This window comes from Castanea sativa, chromosome 3 (genome assembly GCF_040712315.1).
Source record: "Castanea sativa cultivar Marrone di Chiusa Pesio chromosome 3, ASM4071231v1".
NCBI classification, from domain to species: Eukaryota; Viridiplantae; Streptophyta; class Magnoliopsida; order Fagales; family Fagaceae; genus Castanea; species Castanea sativa.
In genome coordinates, this window is record NC_134015.1 from 55,358,008 (window position 1) to 55,385,836 (window position 27,829).

Below are 27,829 nucleotides of genomic sequence, written 5' to 3' on the forward strand. Positions count from 1 at the left end.
AAAAAAAAAAAAAAAAATCTGTTGTAGTTTTTAGAATAATTTGAACTTTCCTCGTAATATATTACTCCTATTTATGTAAAGTTGAAACAACCTATTCATCTTTATCTTCATCTTCATCATAGTTGAAGGGTAGTGGCACAGACTTGAAAGCTCGGTACTTGCCAACATTGTTCAAATGCTCATTCTCCAATCTGAGCAATTATGCTTAAAAATTTATGTTTATCACAAAAATCAAAGAACTTTTTGTACTAAAATGACTTAATAAAATCTTTGTTACTTGAAGAAATTCCACGTGCCACGACGGATGATCTCTAGGCTAGCTACAATGGCTACCAAGGATCTTTGTATGTAAGAAAGACACTTTCAAACCCAATACAGTCTGCATCCATGCAAATCATAGCAACACATTCAACACCTGCATGGTCATGAAGTTAAAATTAGTAGTGTTACTGTGTTAGATGTTGATAAAAGCTAAGAAACCAGCACATGGAGTCATGGACACTGACGCAGACACGAGACAGGTGGGGTTGAGATGGTTAATGATTAACATATATCCTTGAGCATATTTTATGTTTATTTTAAGTTTTAAAAAAAAGGAAATAAATAACATCTATCAAAAGCCATGTGGATGCTATAGTTATTTTTTCTCTTACCATTGCTCCAAAATATACACTTTTATGAGGGACTAATAGCTTGTCTCTCAACCAGCGGTTCTTAGATCAATGTTGAAGAAGCCCCCAATCTATAACAAGGTCCCAGTATGTAGCAACAATTGCTGCAATGGTTGAGAAAATCCCGGCTAATGTTTTCCAACCCATTCCCTTATCAAGAATATAAGCAGTCCTCAAGATAACAGCCATAATAGTTAGAAAATATTTAATGCCATTATATCCTTGCATAGGATCTCTCTCTTCATACAGGCGCCTGAGACACTAAAAGCGATAAGGGAATTAAGCATGTCCATCAAGCAATTATCATTCAACTTGTAGCAGCATAAGAAGAAGAGCAATATTTGAGACACAAAAGGCTTTTATAAAACTTTTCAAAACTCTCATAAATAGTTAGATGTCAAGTTAAAATTGGTGTAACATCACTTTTACATTATTTTACCGTTGACACCACTTTTAGCATACACCAATTACAACATGATACCATAAATATAATGATTGTGCCTTATTTCTTTTTTTATCCCTAAACTTATTAAGTCAAAGAAATGTCTTGGTACCTGAAGGAATCGAGACTAGTATGGAATTACTGCAACAATGAAAAGGAAACTTTTGTATACTTTGCTTTCTTCACACCTGTTCTTTCTGTGGTGGAAGTCGCCCCAAACATAGTAACAAATGTAGAACTCAAAACTTCTCAAGGCTTGCACCTGCAACAAAAATTAGAATAAAATGATCAATGAATATGATTGGCGATACATTAATGAGTAAATGATTTTTTTGTGTGTTTCAAAAGTTGACACATCAATTTATAACTCAGTAGCTTTATATAGTAAAATGTGTAGTAGTTATAGTATCATTCTTGCCCAATTGATAAACAACATGAACCAATTTACGAACCTGGCTAGTGAACTGATCTGCCAAGAAGAAATCTGGGAGTGTCACCTGCAATAGAAAGAAATTCACAAATGTTCATACTTCATACACAAGCACCCCAGTTTTACTTACTAATCTTATGCATTATGAGTTCTTGACCAATATTTACCTTGTACAAAGGAGCACAGATACAGTGAAAGAGACATGTAAGGAAGAAGAAACAATTTGAGCAATACATGATGTTAAATGGGCAGAATAATATGATGAACATAAGCTGCAGAGAAAGACAGGATTAGGTTCCACCTATATATTCAGAGGTTAAATGTGGAAATCATCAATTAAGTTTAATAATCTTACAAAAACCAAGTTCAGAGGCAGAAGTTCGGTGAATGTTCCATAATCTTTTGTTTTTTGATCCATCTCCATGTCAAGGTCTAAGAGCACAGTGGCTAGTGCTAACACTACAAGACCAAAACCGAGGAGGAAAACTTTTTGATACCCCAACTCGGTTCCTTGCTTGAATCCAAATATGAAGGAATAATTGACCTGGTATCGCCTCCAGAAGTATATATTGGAAGCATACATAATCATGTGCAGAACTATAAATCCAAGCAAGCTGCAGGGAGTTCAACAAGCGAAACAAAAGAGTTATATATCCCCTTTGTTGGAAATGGAAGTCGTGTTCTTCTCATGAATCTGTTTTTATTCAGCTAAAAAAACTTAAACACTAGAAATTCTTGTTCGGTTATGTTAACATAATTATTAGCTTCAGCATTTTCTATTAGTTTATTAGTTTAAGCTTCTAGGACAAATGATACTTTATTATGATACTAGAGTAGAAAATCCTAGAAATTCAGTTTAAGAAGAAATATACCTGTAAAGGGGAAACATGTTTTCCATGTACTTTGTTGCCTCTGGCTTATCTATGTTATTGCGTGCGCGAATAATTAAAATAAGGGCTAAAATCAGAGCTACTGTGCAGCCAGCAAAAAAACCTGAAGTTTTTGCAAAGACCAAATTCGAGAGAAAGAAATTGATATCAGAATTGGTCCCAAATCACTGTTAAGAAGTTTAATTCATCCTAATAAAAGATCTTACCAGTGGAAAATGTTGTCCTATGTCTTTCCCTCATTGCCTTGGGTCTTAAGATTTTCATGCCTTTGGTGCGGTTAGAATTAGAGAAATGTTTGATGAATGTAGCTTCAACCCTTTCCATAAGTTTGGTAATCTGAAATGGTAAATGGAATATCAGATTAGAAGGAAAGCATTTGACATTAGCAACCCTTTTATAAGCAAAGCCTAAAGGTTAAGTAGTTTTGAGAATGAATGATCTGGTCTCCCCCTTCTTTCTTGCATTTCGCTAATGAATAGAGAAATTTTACCTCATCAGAGTTGCCAAGGGAGGAGTTATTGGTGCGGACACGAGATATAGGCCCCCAATTATACACACATATGGGAGGAAGAACAAAAAGAAGACGGCCCAACCTGTGGCCTTATGGATGGAGCCTATTAGTTATTGGGCTTGAGATTAAGCAAGCCCGAACATTTAATAATTAGGGTTTTGTGTTGTTAGGGTTTTATGTTGTAGTTATTTAAACACCTTTTTGATTATTGTAACACAGCTTTTTGGAGAATTATAAAAAAAATGTTTGCTTTCTTTTTACACTGGTGCCGACTCCAGTCCCTTAGGTGCTGACTCCTAGAGTTTGTCCTACCATTTTTCTGCCCTATTATTATTTTGTGGTTGTCCTACGTCAGTTTTGGTATCAGAGCCAGGTTTCCGATCCATTCAACACCACCGTAGCCAACCACATCAAAGCAAAGCCATCAAAAAACAAAAGAGAATGACAGTACCTTTCAAGTTTTTACCCCATGAGATTCTAAACAAGCCCAAGCCAGTCCCTGCCATCCGTGTATTCCCCCAAGCCCCACATGAGTTTCTCACCCCCAAACCAACAGAGCAGCCAGCGGCGCCTCCCAAGCCGGTGACCACCATCCGTGCCCGCCTCTAATCTCAGAACCCACAGCCCACAAAAAAAAAAGAAAAAAAAAGAAAGAAGGAGAAGCAGAGACTCACGGACCCAGCACTACACCCATCACCGCGAAGCCCAGCCACCATCGGCCGCCGCGAAGCCCAACCGTCACCAGCCACCAGCCGCCAGCCGCCAGCCACCGCGAAATCCAGCCCTTCACCCAACCGCGAAGCCCAACGTCACAGCTGCGGAGGGCTGCGACCACCGCCGTGCCGGGCCGAGACGAACGGCCTCCGGCTCGGCGACTCCGGCCGCCGCCGCCTCCGTCGACGCTCCGGTAGAAGACTCACGTTTCTTCTTCCTCTTTTAGTTTACGTGGTTTCTTGTTTTTCTTTTCAGTATGTGGGTTGAGTTCAGTCTGTCGTTTTGAGTTATTTTAAAGACTGTAGCACAGTGTAATTTATTTTGAAAAAAAAAAAAAAAAAAAGTACTGTTGCTGTGACAAAAAAAAAAAAAAAAAAAAAAAAAAAAAAAAAAACTATTCTTTGTGTAAGCCCATTGAGGGTATAATTGTTCTCACAGGTTCCTCAGTCCAAGTCAATTCATTACTTGAAGAGCAGACCGTGGCTACCTAATGCATTACGTGGAGCCACTGACTAGGGTACAATTCTGACTCTATTTTTTTTGGTGGATTCAATTTTATCTCATTAAACAATATTGTCTTTATGTTTTTTATGTGCATATCCCACCATACTCCATTATCCTATCCAATTTGTGCTCAGGTTAATCGCTTTACTGTTTGTGTCCTCTTTTAGTACCCACTCTAAAATCCCAAAAAAAAAAAAAAAAAAAAAAAAACCAATTTCTTTGATAAATCTTATTCTTTTTGTGGAGCTTCTTGGAATTTGATGTTTATTTGGGCTATCTCGTAATACTGTGAACACTGTCACTATTTGTCTGCATTTTCTTCCTTTGATTCATCGATCTAGTCTCTACATGCACTTTGCTTGACCTTTAAATTTATATTGAGAATTGATTACTTGAAATTTTGGGAATTTCAACTGCATTCATAAATATTGCGTTGCATGCATCTACGTAGTGGTCGTGTCATGTCAAACCCTGAACATCAATCCACGTCCGAATCTAGGCCCTCTTTAGAACAAACCATAGGAGACCTAGCTAAGAGTGTCCGTGATTTGCTGGATAGGGTAGAGCGAATTGAAACATCTCGAAGAGACCACTAACCATGAAGGAGATAACATGCATGGGCGAAATAATAATGGTCACTTTAATAGGGCTCCACACTTTGAACATGATCACTATAATCACTATGGTCCTAGGGATTATGATGATAGGATGTCTAAGGAAAGGATAGAAGCACCCACCTTTGATGGCTGCCTAGATCCACAGGTTTTCAGCGATTGGTTACGTCAAATGGAGAAATTCTTTGACTATTACCATTGGGTGAGAATAGGAAAGTGAGATATGCTAGAATGAAGTTAATTGGGAGAGCTGATCTTTTGCGGGAGGACCTTGAGGAAACCATGGCGACGACGTGAGCCCCCATTATTGATTGGATGGAGATGAAGGACGCCTGCCGAGGAATTATCTTCCTCCAACTTATAGGAGCTCCCTCCTTGAGGAATGGGATCGCCTAAGACAAGGCAACGCTCTGTGACCGAATACATAGAGAAATTCAAGGAATTCCAGAGGCGAATTCGAATAGTTGAGGAAGAAGTTGTCACACTCAATAGGTTCAAGAAAGGTTTAAATGCTAACCTACTAGGCGAGATTATCACCCGAGGAGTCACCACCTTAAGAGAAGCCTATGACCTTGCTAGGAATTGTGAGTTAGCATCCAAATCTATCTTTTGGCGACGTTCGAGCTTCGAAGCATTCCTCCCAACCCTCACCCTTTTGGTAGCAAACCTAAACTTGCCTTACCCCCAAAGGTCAACCCCGATAGCACCCCGATACAAAAAGAGGACAAGGGAAAAGGTGTGATCAATGAGCCCTCAAGATTAGGCTCTCGCCTCCAATGCTTCGAGATGCAATGGGATTGGGCATGTTGCGGCTAGATGTCCCTGCAGAACCCTTGTCATTCAAGAGGATGATGAAAAGGTAGAAGATGTTGAAGAGCTAGTGTATGACCCGAATGCGAAGAAGGCCAAGATGTTGAGGCCGAATGGGAAGATGATCCCAGTTACCTCGCGTGCATTAGAGCCATCTCTCCTCAGGTTGATGATTCCAAGGCTGTTTTTGGTGTCCCTAGAGTGAATGTGGTGAGGTGTGCCTTGACAGAACAAAGGGAAACTGATGATTGGCGAAGAAGTGCCATCTTCCAGACTTACACTAAGTGTGGAGATAAAACGTGCAAGGTTATTATAGATAGTGGGAGTTGCATTAATGCGGTGTCCTCTAACGTTGTTTCCCGCCTAGGCTTGAAATTGATCCCACACCCTAACCCATATAAAGTTTCTTGGGTGGATACTTCCTCCATAGCCATAAAAGAAAGATGTGTTGTCCCACTTCAATTCCTCACCTACAAGGCGGAAATATGGTGTGACGTAATTCCCATGGATGTAGGGCACATTATCCTAGGTAGACCTTGGCTTTATGATTTGGATGTCACCCTTCATGGGCGATCCAATTCTTGCTCATTTATGTTTGGAGGCAAGAAGATTGTGCTTAATCCTTTGAAACCCAAGCCAATCGACATGAGCAAGAAGCCGGAAGTACCGAAGGCGAAAGGTACGAACATCATAAGCCCAAAGGCATTTGAGAGGGTAGCGGTTCGGGAATCCATTGTGTTTGTCTTGGTTGCTAGGGAACTTCATGGAGAGACTTGTGAGGAGCAACCTGGAGAAGTAAGGTCCGTGCTCCAAGAATTTAAGGATGTATTCCACGAGGAACTCCCCCGATCAATTACCGCCCATGCGTGACATCCAACACGCCATAGATTTTGTGCCGAGGAGCGACCACCCTAACTTGCCCCATTATAGGATGAGCCACTGCAGAACATGCCGAGTTGCAAAGACAAGTAGAAGAACTACTTAGGAAGGGTTTTGTTCGTGAGAGCATGAGCCCTTGTGCGGTCACAGTCTGCACTCTTAACTCCAAAGAAAGATGGGACTTGGAGGATGTGTGTTGATAGTCGTGCCATCAACAAGATCAACTTGTGAAGTATCGTTTTCCTATCCCTCGATTGGATGACATGTTGGATATGATGGCTAGGAGCAACGATCTTCTCCAAGATAGACTTGAAAAGTGGCTATCATCAAATTAGGGTTCGTCACAGTGATGAGTGGAAAATTGCCTTCAAGACAAAAGATGGTTTATATGAGTGGATGGTTATGCCTTTTGGATTGTCCAATGCTCCTAGTACCTTTATGAGAGTGATGACTCGAGTGCTCGAAGCCTTTTATGGGAAAATTCCTGGTTGTGTACTTTGATGATATCCTCGTTTATAGTAAGTCTAGGGAGCAACACTTAGACCACCTAACTCAAGTTTGCACAACCCTTAGGACGGAGAGTTTATATGGTACCCTCAAGAAGTGCTCTTTCTTTAAGGATAAAGTTGTCTTGCTAGGTTTCATAGTGTCATCTGAAGGAGTTTTAAGCGCCCCCAAAGTTCAAGCAATTATGGATTGGCCCGAGCCCAAAACTATACATGAGGTTCGAAGCTTTCATGGGCTCGCTTCCTTTTATCGCCGATTCATCAAAGGATTTAGTACCATCATGTCTCCCATCACTGACTGCTTGAAACATGGGGAGTTTACTTGGACAAAGGCTGCTACTAAGACGCCCGAGGAGGTGAAACGAGAAGATGAGCGGGCACTGTCATGCGTCTCCCTGATTTCACCAAACCTTTTGAAGTGGAATGTGATGCCTCAGGTATTGGCATAGGGGGAGTCCTTAGTCAAGAGTGTCACCCAATTGCCTATTTCAGTGAAAAGTTGAATGATGCTAAGCAGAAGTACTCCACGTATGACAAAGAATTTTATGCCATTGTACGAGCTCTTTGGCATTGGCGTCATTACTTGTTGTCTCCAGAGTTTATTATCTACTGCGATCATGAAGCTTTGCGTTATCTCAATTCCCAAAAGAAGCTAAATTTTAGGCACGGTAGTTGGGTTGAATTTACGCAACGCTACTACTTTGTGGTGAAACATAGAGCGGGAGTTGAGAATAAGGCTGCCGATGCACGCGAGTCGAAGAGTATCTTTGCTATCGGTCATGAGTGTTAAGGTCAACGGGTTTGAACGACTTAAGGATGACTATCAATCATGCCAAGATTTTGGGGAGCTCTACACTAGCCTAAGTAATGCTTCACATCCGTCTTGGATGATTATACCCTTCAAGATGGTTACTTGTTCAAAGCCAACAAGTTGTGCATCCCTCGGTCGTCGATGAGAGATTTTCTAGTTTGGGAGATACATGCGAGGAGGCCTTGCGAGTCATTTTGGCCGAGATAAGACAATTGAGGAAGTGGAACGTCAATTCTATTGGCCTGGTCTTAAGAGGGGCGTTGCTAAGATAGTTGGTCGGTGTCGTACATGTCGACTAGCCAAACATCGCAAGCAAAACAACTTTGACATGCACGCCTTTACGTGCCGGATCGCCCGTGGCGGGGACGTGAGTATGGACTTTGTGCTAGGTTTGCCCCGCACCTTTAGGAAGCATGATTCTATCCTAGTAGTTGTTGATCGCTTCTCTAAGATGGCTCATTTCCTACCATGTTCTAAGACTTCTGACGCTTCTAAAATTGCAAAGCTTTACTTTGATGAGATTGTCAAGCTTTATGGTCTCCCCAAAACCATAGTGTCAGATAGAGATGTTCGATTCATGAGTTATTTTTGGAAGACCTTGTGGCATTTAGTAGGCACCAAATTGAAATTTTCCACGGCATTTCATCCTCGTTGATGGTCAAGCGGCGGGGTGGTTAATCGTAGCCTAGGAAACCTCCTTCGGTGTCTAGTGGGTGAAGCCAATCGGAATTGGGATTCAATTCTTCCTATAGCCCAACTTGCATATAATAGCTCTGTCAATAGGTCTATAGGCGTTAGTCCTTTTGAGGTTGTGCATGGATATACACCTAGGAAGCCACTTAGATCTTTTGCCCATGTCCCCACATGTATTAGGATTTACGAATGTTCTTCCGGGAGGCATTCGCACGACATGTTCATGATTTGCATGCGAGATTCACACAAAAATTCAGGTAAGTAATTCTCGATATAAAATTCATGCTGATACTCATCGGCGTCATGCGAGTTTCGAGGTAGGAGATTATGTCATGATTCGGATCCGACTGAACGGTTTCCCTGCAGGACCGTTAAAAAATTGCGAGCTCGTAGTGCCGGTCCGTTCAAGGTATTGAAACGAATGGGCCCAAATGCATATGTCATTGACCTCCCTCATGATTATGGTATTAGCTCCTCCTTTAATATTGAGGATCTAGTTGCTTATAAAGAAGCCCTACGGCTATTCTGATACTCCTTTTGATGAGCCTTTACCTAATCCTATTGATGCCCCTAATGCCTACCCCTTTACCCTTAAATTTGCCCTATGCACATAAAGAATCTATTGATGCTATTTTAGATGAGCAAATTGTTTCTACCGAGGATGGAGGAGTTCATCGTTTCCTAGTTCGGTGGCGCGGGCGACCAGATTCCGATTGCACATGGATTACTAGAGATGAGCTACAGCGACTGGATCCTGACTTACTGGAGTACTATCAGAGCTCTTCAGCTTTCCACTCGACGGGGTCGAGTTCCTCTCACTCGGGGGGAGTTGGTGCGGACACGAGATATAGGCCCCCAATTATACACACATATGGGAGGAAGAACAAAAAGAAGACGGCCCAACGTGGCCTTATGGATGGAGCCTATTAGTTATTGGGCTTGAGATTAAGCAAGCCCGAACATTTAATAATTAGGGTTTTGTGTTGTTAGGGTTTTATGTTGTAGTTATTTAAACACTTTTTTGATTATTGTAACACAGCTTTTTGGAGAATTATAAAAAAAATGTTTGCTTTCTTTTTACACTGGTGCCGACTCCAGTCCCTTAAGTGCTGACTCCTAGGGTTTGTCCTACCATTTTTCTGCCCTATTATTATTTTGTGGTTGTCCTACGTCAGTTATCCACCATTTTCATGTAAGATTTTGATGCATTCCTCGAAGTGATCTGCAATGTTAAGCTCAAAACGCATGAACCAAAATCAATGTGCAAACCTTGGGAATAAGAGCAGTGTCTATTTGCTAGCAGTTTTTTTTTTAGTATCTAAACATATTTTTTTATGTACAGTTTTTTCTAAATACAACTATACTTGAACCAACTTTTCAACAATAAGCAAATCAACAAACTTCTCATTCTCATCCAAATGCACGCTACATACAAATTTTTTTTTTTTTGGAGGGGAAATACCTTATCATATTTCTTCATGATCTTTGAAAATGCCAGAATATTCAAGAAGCTGTATCATTCAAAGCAAAATCATTTACTGCATTCATTTGAAAGAAAGACAAGCAAATCAATCCAACCAAATTAAATAATAAACTACCATATAGTACCTATAGTTCTTTAGAAGCCTAAGCTTTTGATAAAATTCAACAAAAGCTCGCTTAAGTTGATCTTCAACTTTCCTCAAATTTTTCCTGGTAAAATTCAGCTCGGTCTGCGGAGGGTGTTTGAGTAAGCCCTTAATGGTTGAACGATGAATCTCTTGAGTGTTGTTCATTTTCACATGACTAAGTATTTCAAGAGGAGCTGGTCTAGTTCCCTTCATGTTCTTTAGCCTCTGTTCATGAACCATTTGGTTGACAATTTCATTCTCTTTGTCATCTTTGTCATCACTTGATTCATCTGATGATGGTCCATTGCTACTCGGACCCTCTTCAATCACATCTATGGACATGGGAACTCTTCCTGATCATGGAGCATTTGATTTAGATATTGCAGAGTTCTACTAATTGATATCATTTTACAAACGCATTGATATTTCTGGACTTGTTATGAATATGAAACTAGTGAAGCATGGTCATAACAAGCCACTATTTTAGTAAAATAAGTTCACACGCGTTGCATATCTAACCAAAAACGCTGTCCCAAAGTCATATTACAGTTGCTACAGCTTCTATTACATAAACCATATAAATTAACTTTACTAATATACTTCTTTTTATAATTCGATAATTACAATAATGAGAAAGAGAGATTCAAACCCATTCTCCTCATAAAGAAAAGTGCCAAGAAGCTACAAGGCTCTTGGTGATGCATCATTTTTTTAATACAAAAAATAAATAAAAGAAATTTATTTTTGTTATTGATCTGGGCACCAATGAATTGCTAGTTTAATTTGTATGCTTTTTACAGTAATATCGGTAATAATTTTAGGATTTTTCAACAAGTGCAACACTAGCAGTTAACAACAGTATGAAAAGGCTTCCAAAAAAAAAAATTATGAATATAAAGCTTCAAAAACTTACTACTTGCTCTGGCTCCTTTTGGTGTAGAAGCAGCCAATGCAGCCGCTGAAGCAGCAACATCAGAAGCAAGACGAGTCATCTCCACAGACCTATCAAACCACCCTTGAGGATTCTCCACTTTGATCCTAAAAGCAATCAAAGCATCCATTGTTTGTTCAACATAGCTGCTTCCTTCATCACCTCCTCCACTTTAGCCTTGTAAAACTTGTTCACTTTATTGAATTCATCGTCAAGTCTCCTAAAGTAAACCAATTCATATTCACCACCTTCATCGGAGGACATGCGAAACGTAGTTTGTTAACTTTGTGAGCCACCATGGTTCACAGAATTGACAAGAATGGCTTGGCTTTCAATGTCATCAGAAGCTGATGATGGGCTTGTGGGGTGGTTGTATCTTTGTGTAAAGCCACTAAAAGCTCTATAAAGTGTGAGCTTTCATTTAAGGCCAGCTGGGGTTGCTGGTGGCTTGGTTCTTTGCTTGAAGCGTTGAATTTCTTTCAAAAGAGATTTAAGTTGATTGTAATCCATGTATGTTGTTTGCCATTCAGGCACCATTTGTGCTGTGAATTCCTTCCCAAATTTCATGGTTTTTTTTAGCCTTTTATTGCAGCACCAAATTTAGCAATAGTGAGCTATAGTTTTCTTTAGGGAGTGTAAGAGAACACCTTTGATGTAAGTACAATCTCTCTCTCTCTGTGTATCTATTTATATACACACACATGTTGAGGACAATCCTTGTAGGCTGTATCTTATGTTTCTTCGTGGAAAATTCATGCGGGAAAATTCCTATTGAATAGCGAGCAGACATGCGTTGGCTAAGGTTATATCTACGTCAGAGAGATTACATGTATCTGTGGCCACGAAAAGTTTCATGAGCTGTTATACTCACGACTCATACAAAAATTTCTCCACCACGCACTTTGAGGTTTGAACAATGGAAAATACGGCGAAAGGCCGATAGGCCAAGGTCTCTTATCACCTTTTTCTTTTCTTTTTCTTTTGTTTTGAATAGAGAATACGGCCAAAGACCGAAAGGTCAAGGTCTCTTATCACCTTTTTCTTATTTTCTTTTTCTTTTTCTTTTGTTTTGAATTTTATTTTAATTTTGAATTTTTTTCCCCAGGATCTTGCATAAAGGTTAGGCCCCACACATAATCTATTACATATAATATCTTTTATGTGGAAAATTCTTAGGTACTCCCGGAGTATAGTGAAATGGCTTCCTCACATTCATGCCTCATGAATTTAATGCATAAATGTGAGAGAGGAACTCCGTACTCAGTACCTAAGAATTACTCCTTTTATGTGGCAAGTTATTAAAAAAATCTTAACAAACAGTGTTAAATTTTTAATGGTAAACTCAGATGAGAACCGATAACGACTTGCCACTTAGTTTTTATTATGAAATTATTATAAAACTATCGTAGTCATAGCACTGTTTATAAGAATAATTGTTTTGAGTAGATGGGAAGGATGGGTGGTTTTCAAGCCATACACGTTATAATTTCCTAACCAAATAAATCATTGAGAGAGTATACGTAGAATTTACAATCAAGGATTGTAAAACAAAATTCTTTAAAGAATCGAGAATGAGAGGTATTAAAGGTTTTAAGGTCATACCAGAGTATAACGAGAGATCAAGCTTTGATAATGTTATAATCACTTTAATAATAAAATAAATATGAATAATTAAAATAAAATTTGAAAAATGAGCAATCTTGATTAAAACAAATATTTAAGATACTTTTCAAGCTTATATTAAAAATAGTTATTTGTATATTTTTCTAGTTAATACTTAATCGATATTATAGTTTAATTTTTCTTGTATTAATTTACTCTTAAATTTTAGTAAATCTATTATCCTTGAATGGTCAAAATTTCTTGATTCACATTTTGTCTCCTAAGTCAAATTCCTGGTTCCGTCTCATATGGTGTCTCATGCTTTCCATGAGTGTGGTCTTATTCATAATTATTAGTGGGTAAGATCAATAAATTTGCTTGATGTGGATTTTTTTTAACACTTACCTGTTCAATTACTGGATGCATTCATTGTGATTTGTCAGACAGGTTTGTTAAAGCAACTTGGTTGAATATTAGATTTGCACTTAATAGAGATTAGTATTTTAACCATGCCCATATGGATGCCTAATGCTTTCCTTGTGCTTATCGAATTATGGTTCCTACTGTTTTACCAGGAGGTCAGTGTCCCTTGTATTGTTACAATTCTATTTGCTTGTAATTGTGCTTGTGAGGTTAGCTTATAGCAAAATTTAGTTACAGTATCTTAAGTGCAGTACATTAAGTTTCTCAATTAAATTTAAATATATTGTTATATTGAATTTAATTGTCTTTTAAAAAATTACATTGTTTGTGTCTTATTGGTCAATATAATCATAGGTTTAAATTTTAATTGGATTATTATCTCTTAATATGCTGTACCTAACTAGTACCTCTCTTGACGCTATAAGTTAAAACTCTTAAAAAAAAAAAAAAAATTTCCTCCAATAAATAAACAAGCTGTTTTTTCACCCTAATAAATGAAAACAGCTTTTTATTTACGAAGCCAACATATAAATGTTCTCTCCCCTCTTCTTCTCCACTTGTGACTTTTTGTTTGTCAAAACAAGCAAAGCAACAATTAACAAGCAATAAAAGAACTTAAATTGCACCATGCTCGTACAGTGTCAGAAAATATAAGAACATGACTACGAATCTTTGTACCCGTTTTCACTTTAAAGTTCCCATCATCTGCAAGTCATGATAAAATTAAACACTTTAATTTTCCTTTATTGGTGAGTGTAAAAATTAAAATAAATAAAAAATTTCCAAAGCCCTTAATGTATTTATAAACACAAAATTTCATAATGGGAAAATAAGATTTGTACATGCTATTTTCAATGTTGTGGACTGGATGTTAGGACAAGTGTGAGCTTAAACTCCTCCTTAATAAATGAGGATGAATATGTGAAATTTTAAAAATTTTAAATAATAAGCAGAGCAAAGAATCGAACTCAAAACCTTTTTATTTTTTTTATACTATGATAAATTATATTTAATTACCTAATTATAATTTTAACAAAACCACAATATAAGATTTTTTTTTTTTTCCATTACTCATGTGTTTGAGAATAGATTATCTGTATAGTGTTTATCAAAATATTTAATTTTTAGTAAACTTTATATTAAATGTGCGATACAAGGCTAAAAGCTGGCTTATTTTAACATATGTTTTTTTAAAAAATAAAAATTAGAATATCTGAAAAAAAGAGCCAAAAAGCAAAAATCAAATAAGCCCAAGCAAGAGTCAAACACAGTCTACTTCAACGAAAATGTTGTCCGCTAATGTCCAGTTGCAGTTTTAGTGACGAAGCTTTTCTTTTACATACGTTAGTCAATTCCCTCCTATCATTTTACTTGACTAGGTCCACGGTTTGTCTGCTAGTGAGTGTTGTCCAAGTCTGGTACTCGTTACTTACCCACCTTTTTTTGTACGGCATTTAATCGAGTTGGGTTGAGTTTGTTTTCAATAGCCAGTTTCAATGGAGTTTAAATATTCTGTCCCATTTTTTCTGCTTCATTCTATACTTCATTAATAAAAATTTGCCACGTGTTCACCTAAGTAATTAAATATTATCATTATTGACTTATTAATGCTACCGTTATTAATTAATAGTAGTATTTAATTACTTAGGTGAACACGTGGCAAATTTTTATTGGTGAAGTATAGAGTGGAGCAGAAAAAGTGAGACAGAAGATTTGGACTCGTTTCAATAGACACGTTGGACTATTCTAATGTATCCAATTGAGTGAATTTCTCCCATCATTTATAAGACATAACAAAACTGGACCCGATTTGAAAATTCAATCTAAATCTGAAGGAAAAAAAAATACCCAATATGAATTTGAAATTTTTGACTTAAGTGTAAAAATGGGTTCACCTATGACTCAATACATATTTTTTTTAAATAATTAAAATTCAGCCTTGAAAGATCATTAAATTTATTTATGAAGAAGAAAGTGAACATTTTTATATATAAAAAAAATGGTAAATAATCAATATATATATATATATATATATATATATATATATATATATATATATATATAAAAGTAGAGACCTCATGCGGGAGAGAATGAGGTTTTGCTAAGTGACATTCTCTTTGAAAAGATAATTGAATTTTTTTTTTGAAATAAAATACATCATTCTTAATTGATTATACTTATTAGATGCCACATTAGTTATTTACTAAACTCAATATATTTTAATTAACAATATATGAGACTAATGGATAAGATAGAAGGATGTTAATCATCAAAAACTATTTTTTTTTTCCTTATTCCTTCATCCAAAGGTTTTCTTATGTTTATGCCTATGCCTACTCCTCTTCCCTTATAACTAAATGCCTACTCTTCCTAAACCACTACATGCCTTCTCCTATGCCTATGTTGCTAAATTACCAATTCTATGTTCTATAATTTGCACAAACTGAAATAGCATTCAGATTATTTAATAACACATGAATCTTCCAAAAAAGTATATGTTTATTCACCTGGGATAATAAACAACAATAATGCTCATCTTCCACTTGCTTCATGTCATAATGGTCGTGGTTCAATATGGTAAATTGTTTTTTTTTTTTTTTTTTTAAATTGATACTAAGATGCTCTTTTACTTACTTATACTTTTCGTTTGCTAATTATTATTCTTATGGGCATTTGGGGCTTGGGCCTTTATAAAGTGATATAGTCATATAATAGGATGCTCTTTATGCCATTTTTTATTTGCTAATTATGATTTTTATCAAGTTCTGTTAATAGATTAAGATTGTCTGGAATGAGCTTAACTGTTGTTTTCTTGATCCTTTTTCCTTTTGGTTTTTCAAGTTAGTATAGGTGTTAAGTCGATGCTTCAATTTCATTATACACAATTTGATTCTATTGTGTTTGTTGGTTGATCTCATACATTCAAAAGAGTAACTTTCGTAAAGATATATTAAAATTGAGGTTGTTATGTGCTTCATTTTCATTTTAGGTTTAAAAAAATTTAGCCATCATGAACAATTTGATGATTGCAAAAAAATACATGTTTGAGGAGAAACCACACAAACATATATCTACTATAAATCAATTAAGTATGCTGACATTTACTTCATTGAGCTAAAGTTACTAAATGGCTAAAAACAACTTAAAAAAAAACATTTCTTAAAAATATGAAAATGCATGTAGTCTAATCTTTTCACATTGTAACTAATACTTTTAATTTGTAGTTTTGAAATTTTTGTGCTCAAGATCGATTTTGGCAAGAAGAACCATCAAGGGCAGCTTGGTAGTGTCATATCTTGAGATATGTAAGTTTTTTTATTAGAGAGAATTTATTCAACAAGTGCTTATATTATTGAAAGTTTGCAACATACTCTAATAGATTAAAAATATAATTAGTGTAATTAGTTAAATTAGTATCTATTGATTTGTCGTTATATCAATGTGAGAATGCATTAAGCCATATTCAAAAATGTTTTTATTCATTTTTATTTTTTACTATTGATTTGAATTATGATATTAGCTTACTCATGTTTAGTTTTTTTCGACAAAAATTGATACACATGCAATCAAGAGTATAACAAAAATTATGCTCTTCCCATTGAATTCCAAACAATGGGCTGATATTTTATATTAGCCAATCAACTTAAATCTTTAATATGCCTTTATTACTTTAAATGCTTTAGATAGCGTCAATGATAACTTTTCTATTTGATAGGCCAAGAATGTATTGATCCCTTGTGATAAATTAACCAATTAATTAGTCAAGTCAATTAATTAGTTTAATTAACATGCAATACACGTGGTAGCACAAACAAATCACCAACTAAGTTAATATGCAGCAGAAAATAAAGTTGATACGGTGATTTGTTTACGAATGAGGAAAACCTCGAAGGCAACAACCCCACCGGGTTTTAAAGTCATCACTCTCGAGAATCCACTATTATCACAACTTCCATCGCAACTGCTTTAGCTCAAGGAAAACAATATATAGCTCTATATTTTTTTTATAGAAATAATTACAATATACTACTAACCCTGCAACTTGAACCTTTTTTCCCTAACTCCCGCAATTTGAACATTTTCTCCCTTAAACCCCAGACACTTTGTGTATGGGGAGGTGCCAATTCAGCTACAGGGCTCTTGACATATATATATATATATATATATATCTCATTTAATAAATATAAAAGTTCTTTTAAAAAAAATTAATATGTTTATCATAATTAAGGGAAATCCTAATGGGTACTTCTGTTGAGCATATGTGAAGAAGGCATATACATACCACAAATGGTAATGAAGAAAGAAAAAGTTATTAATCCCTTTTAATATGGTTAATTGTTTTGTCTCAATCAGTCGCCCAAACAACATACCGCTTATTCATACCACAACCACAAATGACAATGCAGCATTAGCTATCTGTAATTGCTAATCAGAAAGTATAGATTTCTTTAATAGCTCTATCTTCATTTCTTTTGTCTAATATGTCTTTACTGAATCAAAATTAAACCACAAAAATCATATAAAAATCACCAAATTAGAATTTAAAATTATAATTAAATTTTTAAAAGAAATCTAGGCACATTTGCACAAAAATTCCATGTAACTAAGTCACACTTAGGAATATTGGACCATTTTTCCTTTGTATAAATAGGGGGGGTCCCAATGTGATGAGGGGCTAACAATTTTTTCTTCAAAACATTTAGGGTCCGTTTGGTTGGAGGAGTGAAAAAGTGGGAGGATGGAAAATTGTGGGAGGTTGGAAAAGTGGGAAGATGAAAAATATTTAGTTTTCCCTCTTGTGTGTTCAGTTGGAGGGGTGGAAAAGTGGGAGGGTGGAAAACTCTTTTGTTCGGTTGGAGAGAAAATGGGAAGGATGGAAAATGTAATTTATATAAATTGACTATTATACCCTTATTATATAATATGTAAGAAATAGATTTATTTGTACTCATTACATAATATAAAATTTATCACATCATATATATAAATTTATATTTATATTTTTATTATTATAGATCAGGTCACGTTAAAAAAAAAAAAAGAATGTTGAAAAAAACATCCCAGGTCACGTTGAAAAAAAATCCTAGGTCACGTTGAGAAAAAAAAATTAGAAAAGAGAACGTTGAAAAAAAATAGGTAGGAAGATAAAATTTTTGTAAAAGTGCTACTATAGCACTTTTCTCTCCAGATTTTCCTTCCGATTTGGAAGGAAAAAAAAAATGTGGGCCTGGAGAGAAAACTTTCTCCCGGGTTTTCTCTCATTCCTATTTTCCTTCCCCAAATGAATAGTGAAAAATAACATTTTCCACCCCATTTTCCTCTCTCTATTTTCCATCCTCCATATTTTCCACCAAAACGGACGGACCCTTATTGTAGGAATACAACAGTTTTCCATTGTAGACTTTTTACGATTAAAGAACATGACTTGCCAACTAATCAAACTAGAGTTTTTAGTACCTACAACAATTTCACAACATCAAGAACAAACCCCAGTGTATACAATGTCAAATTTTATGGTCTCTTGTTACATCAAACGAGTGTTTAATTTTTCTCGCAAAGTATTGAATAGTAAACTTCTGGGCCATAGTCTTAATTACAACTCTCAATCATGTTGGACTTGGATGACACCTATCAACAACGTATCATTATGAGATGCAGAAAAATATATATATATATTTGGTGTGTACACAACGTTTAGTGTGGATGGGAAGAAATTCCATCCTATTCCAATTGGTTAGGTTGGTAAGGGACCTGTTCCAATTTAATGATCCTGAAATTTTGTATACAAGTAATAATCAAGGAAACTTCCATCTATAATAAGTTGGACTTTTGGCAAGAGAGAAAATTGATGTCTAGACAAATCAAGCTAAGGCCGACCAAAATGGACCATATTCTTAATTTCTTATCTCTATTTGTTCCATGTACAAGACTTATAGTCAATGCTTGGCGTATAAAAATTGAACATCTTATCTAAAGTTCATCTTTTGAAAGCTTAAGAAAAAATTCATTTAAACCAACACAATATATAAATTATAAAGGAATCAAAGAAAAAATGTCAAAAATAATGAAATATTAATCTATGCTTAAATTCTTATAAGGATGAACACAATAGCAATATCCTTTTAAAAAAAAAAAAATAAAGATAAAAAAATCTATACTTATTTTGTACGTATGATAAAGTCCTATCACAAAGTTTTTTGAGACTCATGTTGATTAGTGATTAGAAATTATAAAGGAATAATCATCAATATATATATATATAAGCAGAGATCTCATGCGAGAGTGTGTGAGGTCTTGCCAAGCGACGCTCTAATTTTTCATTTAGCATTTTTTACCTCTTTCATTAAGTTTTTTTTACTGTTACCCAAAAGTTTACATTAACTTATTTTATTGTTATCTCATCAGTCTCTCATTATTTGCCTAAGCTTACATCACACATTTCTCTCTTTTTCTTGTCTTTTAGCATACCCACCATTTTAATATTTTAAAAAAGCAAAAAAATAATAATTAATGACTAATAGTAATAACTAACCAAATAAGGCCTTAGAGAGAGATAGAGAGACATAAAATGTTGTGGATTGTTAAATAAAATGCATTGTTTTACTACAAAATCAAAACGCATTGTTTCCCTATAAAAGACCTAAGATTGACAAAACATTTGAAAGAGAGAGAAAGAGAAATTTGAGGGGACATCGCCTCTGTCATATTGGCCTCCCACCACCATCAAGACGCCGAAACCCCTACAGGTATTTTTTTTTTAAATTAGGGGATTAAATATGATTTAGGTTTGGGTAACTTGGTTGGATAGTTTTTATTTTGGGTATATAAGTAGAAAGAATATTTAGTACGCAATATAAAGTCATATTCTACCATGATTTTAAATAATTTATAAGACACGTGCAAACACTTGCCCACACCATGTTTTAATGTCGCACTATCAATGAGTGGAAGACAGTGAGAGTGTTAGACATACTTTTATTTCATAGTATTAAATATGTGAACACAACACAAATTATTTGATTTTCACGGTCCTGTTACTCTTTTGCATTTATTTTTTGTTTCATGATTTAAAAAAATAATAATAATCTTACCTTTTTTTTTTAGGGTGAAAAATTAATCTTACCTTGAGAAGGCTATAAATATGCAGTGAAACAACAATTATAAATTGCACACACATAACCATTATAATTATTCAGTTCAAGGAATGAGTAGATTTTTTTTTTTGGAGGAATATTGTAGAATAAAAGTTGTTACAAAATGTCTCTCTCTCAAAGACCTCATTCGAGAGTGCATAAGGTTCTGCCAAGTGGCACTATAATTTTGCATTTAGTCTTTTTTTTACCTCTTTCATTAAGTTTTTTTTTTTTAAATTGTTACACAAAAGTTCACATTATCTTATTTTACTGTTATCTCATTAATATCTCATTAATTGCCTAAGTTTACACCACACCTTTCACTATTCTTCATGTCTTTAGCATACCCACTGTTTTAGTATTTTAAAAAATAATAAAAATAAGTAAGGGCTAATAGTAATAACTAACGAGATAAGACTCTAGAGAGAGATAGAGAGAAACAAAAATGTTGTGGATTGTTAAATAAAAAACACTATTCCACTATATGTTACCAAAATAAAAGACCTGAGACTAACAAAACATTTGAAAGAGAGAGAAAGAGGAATTTGATGGGTCACCACCTCCGTTATAAACCCCCACGGGTAATCTTTTTTTCTTTTTAAATTAGGGGCTTAAATATGATTTAGGTTAGGTAATTTGGTTAGTTAGTTTTTGTTTTGAGTATATAAGTAGAGATAATATTTGGTATGCAATGTAAAGTCATATTCTACCATGGTTTAATTTTAATTCATCTATAAGACACATGCATACACACTTGCCCACACCATGTCTTAATATCGCACTATCGATGAGTGGAAGACAGTCAGAGAGTTGTGTATACTTTTATTTCATAGTATGAAATATGTGAACACAACACAAATTAGTTTATTTCATGGTCCCGTTAGTCTTTTGCATTTATTTTTGGTTTCATGATTTAAAAATAATAATAATCTTACTTTAAGAAGGCTACAAATATGCAGTGAAGCTACTAAACCAATTTTTAATATCTCAAAATGTATATGTTTTTTTACTCTAATTTAGTTTACTTTTTCTTTATAATTTATGTACAACATTATTCAAAACTTTTTTACATAAAATGTCACAAAATTATCAGTGCATCGCACGAACAACTTACTAGTTTCAGAAATAGCTTGCTTCCAATGTAAAAGGGAGCATAAAAAAGAAGATGCCCACTATTATTGTTGATGATGTCCTTTTGAGTTATTTATAATACATCATGGGATGTAACCTATAAAAGTTTGATTTAGAATTGACACATTCTTTCACTAAAATGTGTTTTAGGCCTTGTTTGTTTCAACAAAATTTGATTTTAGAAAATAAATGAATAAAAATATAGCGAAAAATATTGCATTTGCGGGTGATAATTTGGAGCAACTGAAATTAATGGCCAATTGGAAATTGTTTTTTGATTTACGGTAAAACAAGGACTTCTAACAGAAAATGTTTTACACTTTCATTTGTGGTCCTTTCATTTTCCACCCACCCAAAACTCATTAACTAAACCTCCACCCTCCCCCACCCCCACTGTCGACCACCTAACCACCACCCCACTAACGTCCTCGATTGCCAACCACTGCCACTTGCCATTGATCTCTATTTTTTTAATCTAATTTTTTTTTAAAATTATTATGTATATGCTTGGGAGATAAGAAAATGTGGGAAAGTACTAGAAAATATGTTTTCGATAGCATTTTTAAAAGATATTTTCACCTATCGAACCAAACACGGCCTTAATTTAATATCTTGAAATTATGTGACTTTTCCAAGCTTCTATCTATTGATATGACGATGAAATGCTTTGGAAACAAATATCAAACTAATATTTCATCAAGGCTCGTACTCATCTAGATAAGTGTTATCCATGAATCAGTGTCAACAAAATTGTAACGAGAAATAAGAAACTTTTTAGCCCATTTTTTTAACTTTCATAGAATTCAATAGCAACACAAAATTCAAGAATGAGATTTCATAAATTCTAACAGAAAAGTGCATGCATTATAATTATAAGTTGTAGCCACATACAAACAAAATTGTCTAACATAAATCAATTGGGACAAGTATAATTTTGGTTAGTAATACTAGAATTTGTCTTATTTTAGTACTATAGAACAAGTTGATTTGTTGATCTGAGGCTCTGATGAGCTCTTTTTTTACATGTGTGAATTTAAACTAATGTATATTACATCAAGAATTTGCTTACTATGTGGCAAATACATGTTTCTCTTATATATATATATATCATATGGAAAAAAAAAAGATTACCCGTAGTGTAGCCTTGCCTTTTTACCTGACTAGCTTCAGTCTTGTCTGCTTGTGTCATAGTTCATGAAGGGAGGAATGCATTGATAGTAGTGTAAAAGAACCTTAGAAACAAAAGAAATTTTTTTGTTACAACTAGTTTTATGAGGTTAGGTAAATTCCAATAATTATGGGCTCTATATAAGATTAAAATCTATTATTATCTAGGAAAAAAAACATAAAAATTTAATTTATCAACATAAATACATCATGTGAGACTGTCATGGTCATGGACTGCCTTCACAAAAATATTAATGCGCCTCCATCTCAATTCTCAGCATCTCCCAAGAAAAAATGAAAAAAAAAAAATACATTCCTCTTTTTCCTTGGTCTTATATATATTATTTATGTAGATGTTGAAATAGCCTATTCATCTTTATCTTCATTATCATCATAGTTGAAGGGTAGTGGCACAGACTTGAAAGCTCGGTACCTGCCAACATTGTTCAAATGTTCATTCTCCAATCTGATCAATTATGCATAAAAGTTTAGGATTATCACAAAAAATAAAGAAGTTATGGTACCAAAATGACTTTTTAAAATATTAATTTGTTAATTACCTGAAGAAATTCCATATGCCACGGCGAATGATCTCTAGGCTAGCTACAATGGCTATTAAGGAATTTTTATTTAAGAAAGACACTTGGAAACCCAATACAGTCTGCATCCATGCAAACCTCAGCAACACATTCAACACCTGCATGGTCATGAAGTTAAAATTAGTAGTGTTACAGTGTTAGATGTTGATAAAAGCTTAGAAGCCTGCACATGGAGTCATGACGAGACAGATGGAGTTGAGATAGTTAATGATTAACATATATCTTTGAGCATATTTTATGTTTATTTTAAGTTTTTAAAATAAAAACGTCTATCGAAAGCTATGTAGACGCTACAATTATTTTTTCTCTTACCATTGCTCCAAAATATACACTTTTGTGAGGGACTAAGAGCTTGTCTCTTAACCAGCGGTTCTTAGATCGACGTTGAAGAAGCCCCCAATCTATAACAAGGTCCCAGTATGTAGCAACAATTGCTGCAATGGCTGAGAAAATCTCGGCTAATGTTTTCCAACCCATTCCCTTGTTAAGACTATAAGCAGTCCTCAAGATAATAGCCACAATAGTCAGAAAATACTTAATGCCATTATATCCTTGCATAGGATCTTTCTCTTCAAACAGGCGCCTGAGACACTAAAATGAAAAGGGAATTAAGTATGTCCATCAAGCAATTATCATTCAACTTGTAGCAGCATAGAAGAGCTTTATTTGAGGCACAAAAGGCTTTCATAAAACTTTTCAAAACTCTCATAGATAGTTAGATGTCAAGTTAAAATTGGTGTAACATCACTTTTACATTATTTTACCATTGACACCACTTTTAGCATACACCAATTACAACATGATACCATAAATATAATGATTGTGCTGTTTTCTTTTTTCTTTTTTTATCCCTAAACTTATTAAGTCAAATGTCTTGTTACCTGAAGGATTCGAGACCAGTATGGTATTACTGCAACAATGAAAAGGAAAGTATTGTATACTTCGCTTTCTTCACACCTGTTTTCTCTATGCTGGAAGTAGCCCCAACCATAGTAGCAAATGTAGAACTCAAAACTTCTCAAGGCTTGCACCTACAACAAAAGTTAGAATAAAATGATCAATGAATGTGATTGGTGATACATTAATAAGTAGATGATTTTTTTTGTGTGTTTCAAAAGTTGACACATCAATTTATAACTTAGTAGCTTTATATAGTGAAATGTGCAATTGTTATAGCATCATTCTTGCGCAATTGATAAACAACATTAACCAATTTACGAACCTGGCTAGTGAACTGATCTGCCAAGAAGAAATCTGGGAGTGTCACCTACAATAGAAAGAAATACACAAATGTTCATACTTCATACACAAGCACCCCAGTTTTATTTAATAATCTTATGCATTACGAGTTCTTGACCAATATTTACCTTGTACAAAGGAGCACAGATACAGTGAAAGAGACATGTAAGGAAGAAGAAACGATTTGAGCGATAAATGATGTTTAATGGGCAGAATAATATGATGAACACAAGCTGTAGAGAAAGACAGGATTAGGTTGTGCCTATATATTCAGAGGTTAAATGTGGAAATCATCAATTAAGTTTAATAATCTTACAAAAACCAAGGTCAGAGGCAGAAATTCGGAGTATGTTCCATAATTTTTTGTTTTTGGATCCATCTCCATGTCAAGGTTTAAGAGCACACTGGCTAGTGCTAACACTGCAAGACCAAAACTGAGGAGGAAAACTTCTCGATACCTCAACTCGGTTCCTTGCTTGAATCCAAATATGAAGGGATAATTGACCCGGTATAGCCTCCAGAAGAATATATTGGCAGAAAACATAATCAAGTGCAGAACTATAAAGCCAAACAAGCTGCAGGGGATTCAATATGCGAAACAAAAGAGTTATATATCCCTTTTGTTGGAAATGGAAGTCATGTTCATCTCATGAATCTGTTTTTATTCAGATAAAACAACTTAATACTGGAATGTCCTTTCTGTTATGTTATAATAATGATTATATTCATCATTTTCTCTTAGTTTATTAGTTTAAGCTTTTAGGAAAAATGATATTTTATCATGGTATCAAAATGGATAATCCTACAAATTTAGTTTAAGAAGGAATATACCTGTAAAGAGGAAACATGGTGTTCATGTACTGTGTTGCCTCTGGCTTACCCATAAATTTGCGGGCACGGACAATTAAAATAAGGGCTAAAATCAGAGCTACTGTGCAGCCAGCAAAAAAACCTGAAGTTTTTGCAAAGACCAAATTCGAGAGAAAGAAATTGATATCAGAATTGGTCCCAATTCACTGTTAAGAAGTTTAATTCATCCTAATAAAAGATCTTACCAGTGGAAAATGTTGTCCAATGTCTTTCCCTCATTGCCTTGGGTCTTAAGATTTTCATGCCTTTGGTGCGGTTAGAATTAGAGAAATGTTTGATGAATGTAGTTTCAACCCTTTCCATAAGTTTGGTAATCTGAAATGGCAAATGGAATATCAGATTAGAAGGAAAGCACTTGACATTAGCAACCCTTTTATAAGCAAAGCCTGAAGGTTAAGTAGTTTTGAGAATGAATGCTCTGGTCTCCCCCTTCTTTCTTGCATTTCGCTAATGAATAGAGAAATTTTACCTCATCAGAGTTGCCAAGGGAGGAGTTATCCACCATTTTCATGTAAGATTTTGATGCATTCCTTGAAGTGATCTGCAATGTTAAGCTCAAAACGCATGAACCAAAATCAATGTGCAAACCTTGGGAATAAGAGCAGTGTCTATTTGCTAGCAGTTTTTTTTAGTATCTAAACATATTTTTTTTATGTACAGTTTTTTCTAAATACAACTATACTTGAACCAACTTTTCAACAATAAGCAAATCAACAAACTTCTCATTCTCATCCAAATGCACGCCATATATAATTTTTTTTTTTTTTTTTGGGAGGGGAAATACCTTATCATATTTCTTCATGATCTTTGAAAATGCCAGAATATTCAAGAAGCTGTATCATTCAAAGCAAAATGATTTACTGCATTCATTTGAAAGAAAGACAAGCAAATCAATCCAACCAAATTAAATAATAAACTATCATACAGTACCTATAGTTCTTTAGAAGCCTAAGCTTTTGATAAAATTCAACAAAAGCTCGCCTAAGTTGATCTTCAACTTTCCTCAAATTTTTCCTTGTAAAATTCAGCTCAGTCTGCGGAGGGTTGAGTAAGCCCTTAATGGTTGAACGAGGAGTCTCTTGAGTGTTGTTCATTTTCACATGACTAAGTATTTCAAGAGGAGCTGGTCTAGTTCCCTTCATGTTCTTTAGCCTCTGTTCATGAACCACTTGGTTGACAATTTCATTCTCTTTGTCATCACTTGATTCATCTGATGATGGTCCATGGCTACACGGACCCTCTTCAATCACATCCATGGACATGGGAACTCTTCCTGATCATGGAGCATTTGATTTAGTTATTGCAAAGTCTACTAATTAATATCATTTTGCAAACACTTCGATATTTTTGGCCTTGTTATGAATATGAAACTAGTGAAGCATGGTCATAATAACAAGCCACTGTTTTAGTAAAATAAGTTCACACTACAAACGCGTTGCATATCTAACCAAAAACACGGTCCCAAAGTGATATTATAGTTGCCTTGTTATGAATTGATTTACTAATATACTTCTTTTTTATAATTCAATAATTACAATAATGAAAAAGTGAGATTCAAACCCGTTCTCATAAAGACAAGTGCCAAGAAGCTACAGGCTCTTGCTGATACATCATTTTTTTAATACAAAATAAATAAATAAAAGTAATTTAGAAATTTATTTTGTGTGTTATTGATCTGGGCGCCAATGAAGTCCATTGTTAGTTTAATTTGTAAGCTTTTTACAGTATAATTGGTAATAATTTTGGCAGTTTTCAACACTAGCAGTTAACAACAGTATGAAAAGGCTTCCAAAAAAAAAAAAAATTATGAATAAAAAGCTTGAAAAACTTAATTACAACTTGCTCTGGCTCCTTTTGGTGTAGATGCAGCCACTGCAGCTGCTGAAGCAGCAACATCAGAAGCAAGACGAGTCATCTCCACAGACCTATCAAACCACCCTTGAGGATTCTCCACTTTGATCCTAAAAGCAATCAAAGCATCCATTTGTTTGTTCAACATAGCTGCTTCCTTCATCACCTCCTCCACTTTAGCCTTGTAAAACTTGTTCACTTTATTGAATTGATCGTCAAGTCTCCTAAAGTAAACCAATTCATATTCACCACCTTCATCGGAGGACATGAGAAACGTAGTTTGATAACTTTGTGAGCCACCATGGTTCACAGAATTGACAAGAATGGCTTGGCTTTCAATTTCATCAGAAGCGGATGATGGGCTTGTGGGGCTGTTGTATCTTTGTGTTAAGCCACTAAAAGCTCTATAAAGTGCGAGCTTTCGTTTAAGGCCAGCTGGGGTTGCTGGTGGCTTGGTTCTTTGCTTGAAGCGTTGGATTTCTTTCAAAAGGGATTTAAGTTGATTGTAATCCATGTATGCTTCTTGCCATTCAGGCACCATTTGTGCTGTGAATTCCTTCCCAAATTTCATGGTTTTTTTAGCCTTTTATTGCAGCACCAAATTTAGCAATAGTGAGCTATAGTTTTCTTTAGGGAGTGTAGGAGAACACCTTTGATGTAAGTACTCTCTCTCTCTCTCTCTCTATATATATATATATTTATATACACACGCATGTTGAGGACAATCCTTGTAGGCTGTAGCTAGTTGATATATATTGAGTGTTCCCTCAGATGTAACTCCCACAGTTAATAATTTAT

The 27,829-nt window shown here is 35.0% G+C and overlaps 1 protein-coding gene and 1 pseudogene across 3 annotated transcripts; both read right to left on the reverse strand.

Moving 5' to 3' along the window:
• LOC142628284 (phosphate transporter PHO1 homolog 3-like) lies at positions 1–27,829 on the reverse strand. Of its 3 annotated transcripts, none has more exons than XM_075802374.1 (13): positions 27,020–27,828; positions 26,111–26,453; positions 25,965–26,013; positions 25,650–25,721; positions 25,366–25,495; positions 25,142–25,262; positions 24,627–24,885; positions 24,439–24,543; positions 24,294–24,338; positions 23,953–24,102; positions 23,384–23,662; positions 23,033–23,169; positions 1–191 (listed from the first exon to the last, which is right to left on the reverse strand). In XM_075802374.1, exons 1-13 carry the CDS (start codon positions 27,600–27,602, stop codon positions 92–94), a joined length of 2,373 nt encoding a protein of 790 aa, XP_075658489.1. In that variant the 5' UTR covers positions 27,603–27,828; the 3' UTR covers positions 1–91. The 3 variants fall into 3 exon arrangements, with proteins under 3 accessions (XP_075658489.1, XP_075658490.1, XP_075658488.1); XM_075802375.1 differs by lacking the exon at positions 1–191 and adding an exon at positions 22,529–22,938 and having other exon boundaries at positions 23,384–23,654; positions 24,029–24,102; positions 27,020–27,829; XM_075802373.1 differs by lacking the exon at positions 1–191 and adding an exon at positions 22,532–22,938 and having other exon boundaries at positions 27,020–27,825.
• LOC142628287 (phosphate transporter PHO1 homolog 3-like) lies at positions 1,174–11,672 on the reverse strand (annotated as a pseudogene).

Coding starts and splice junctions, on each gene's coding strand:
- LOC142628284 (XM_075802374.1), bottom strand. CDS start 27,602: ATGAAATTTGGGAAGGAATTCACAGCACAAATGGTGCCTGAATGGCAA. Junction 26,454..27,019: donor ACCAAAAGGAGCCAGAGCAA/GTTGTAATTAAG, acceptor CTCCATGATCAG/GAAGAGTTCCCATGTCCATG. Junction 25,496..25,649: donor CCCTTGGCAACTCTGATGAG/GTAAAATTTCTC, acceptor TTGCCATTTCAG/ATTACCAAACTTATGGAAAG.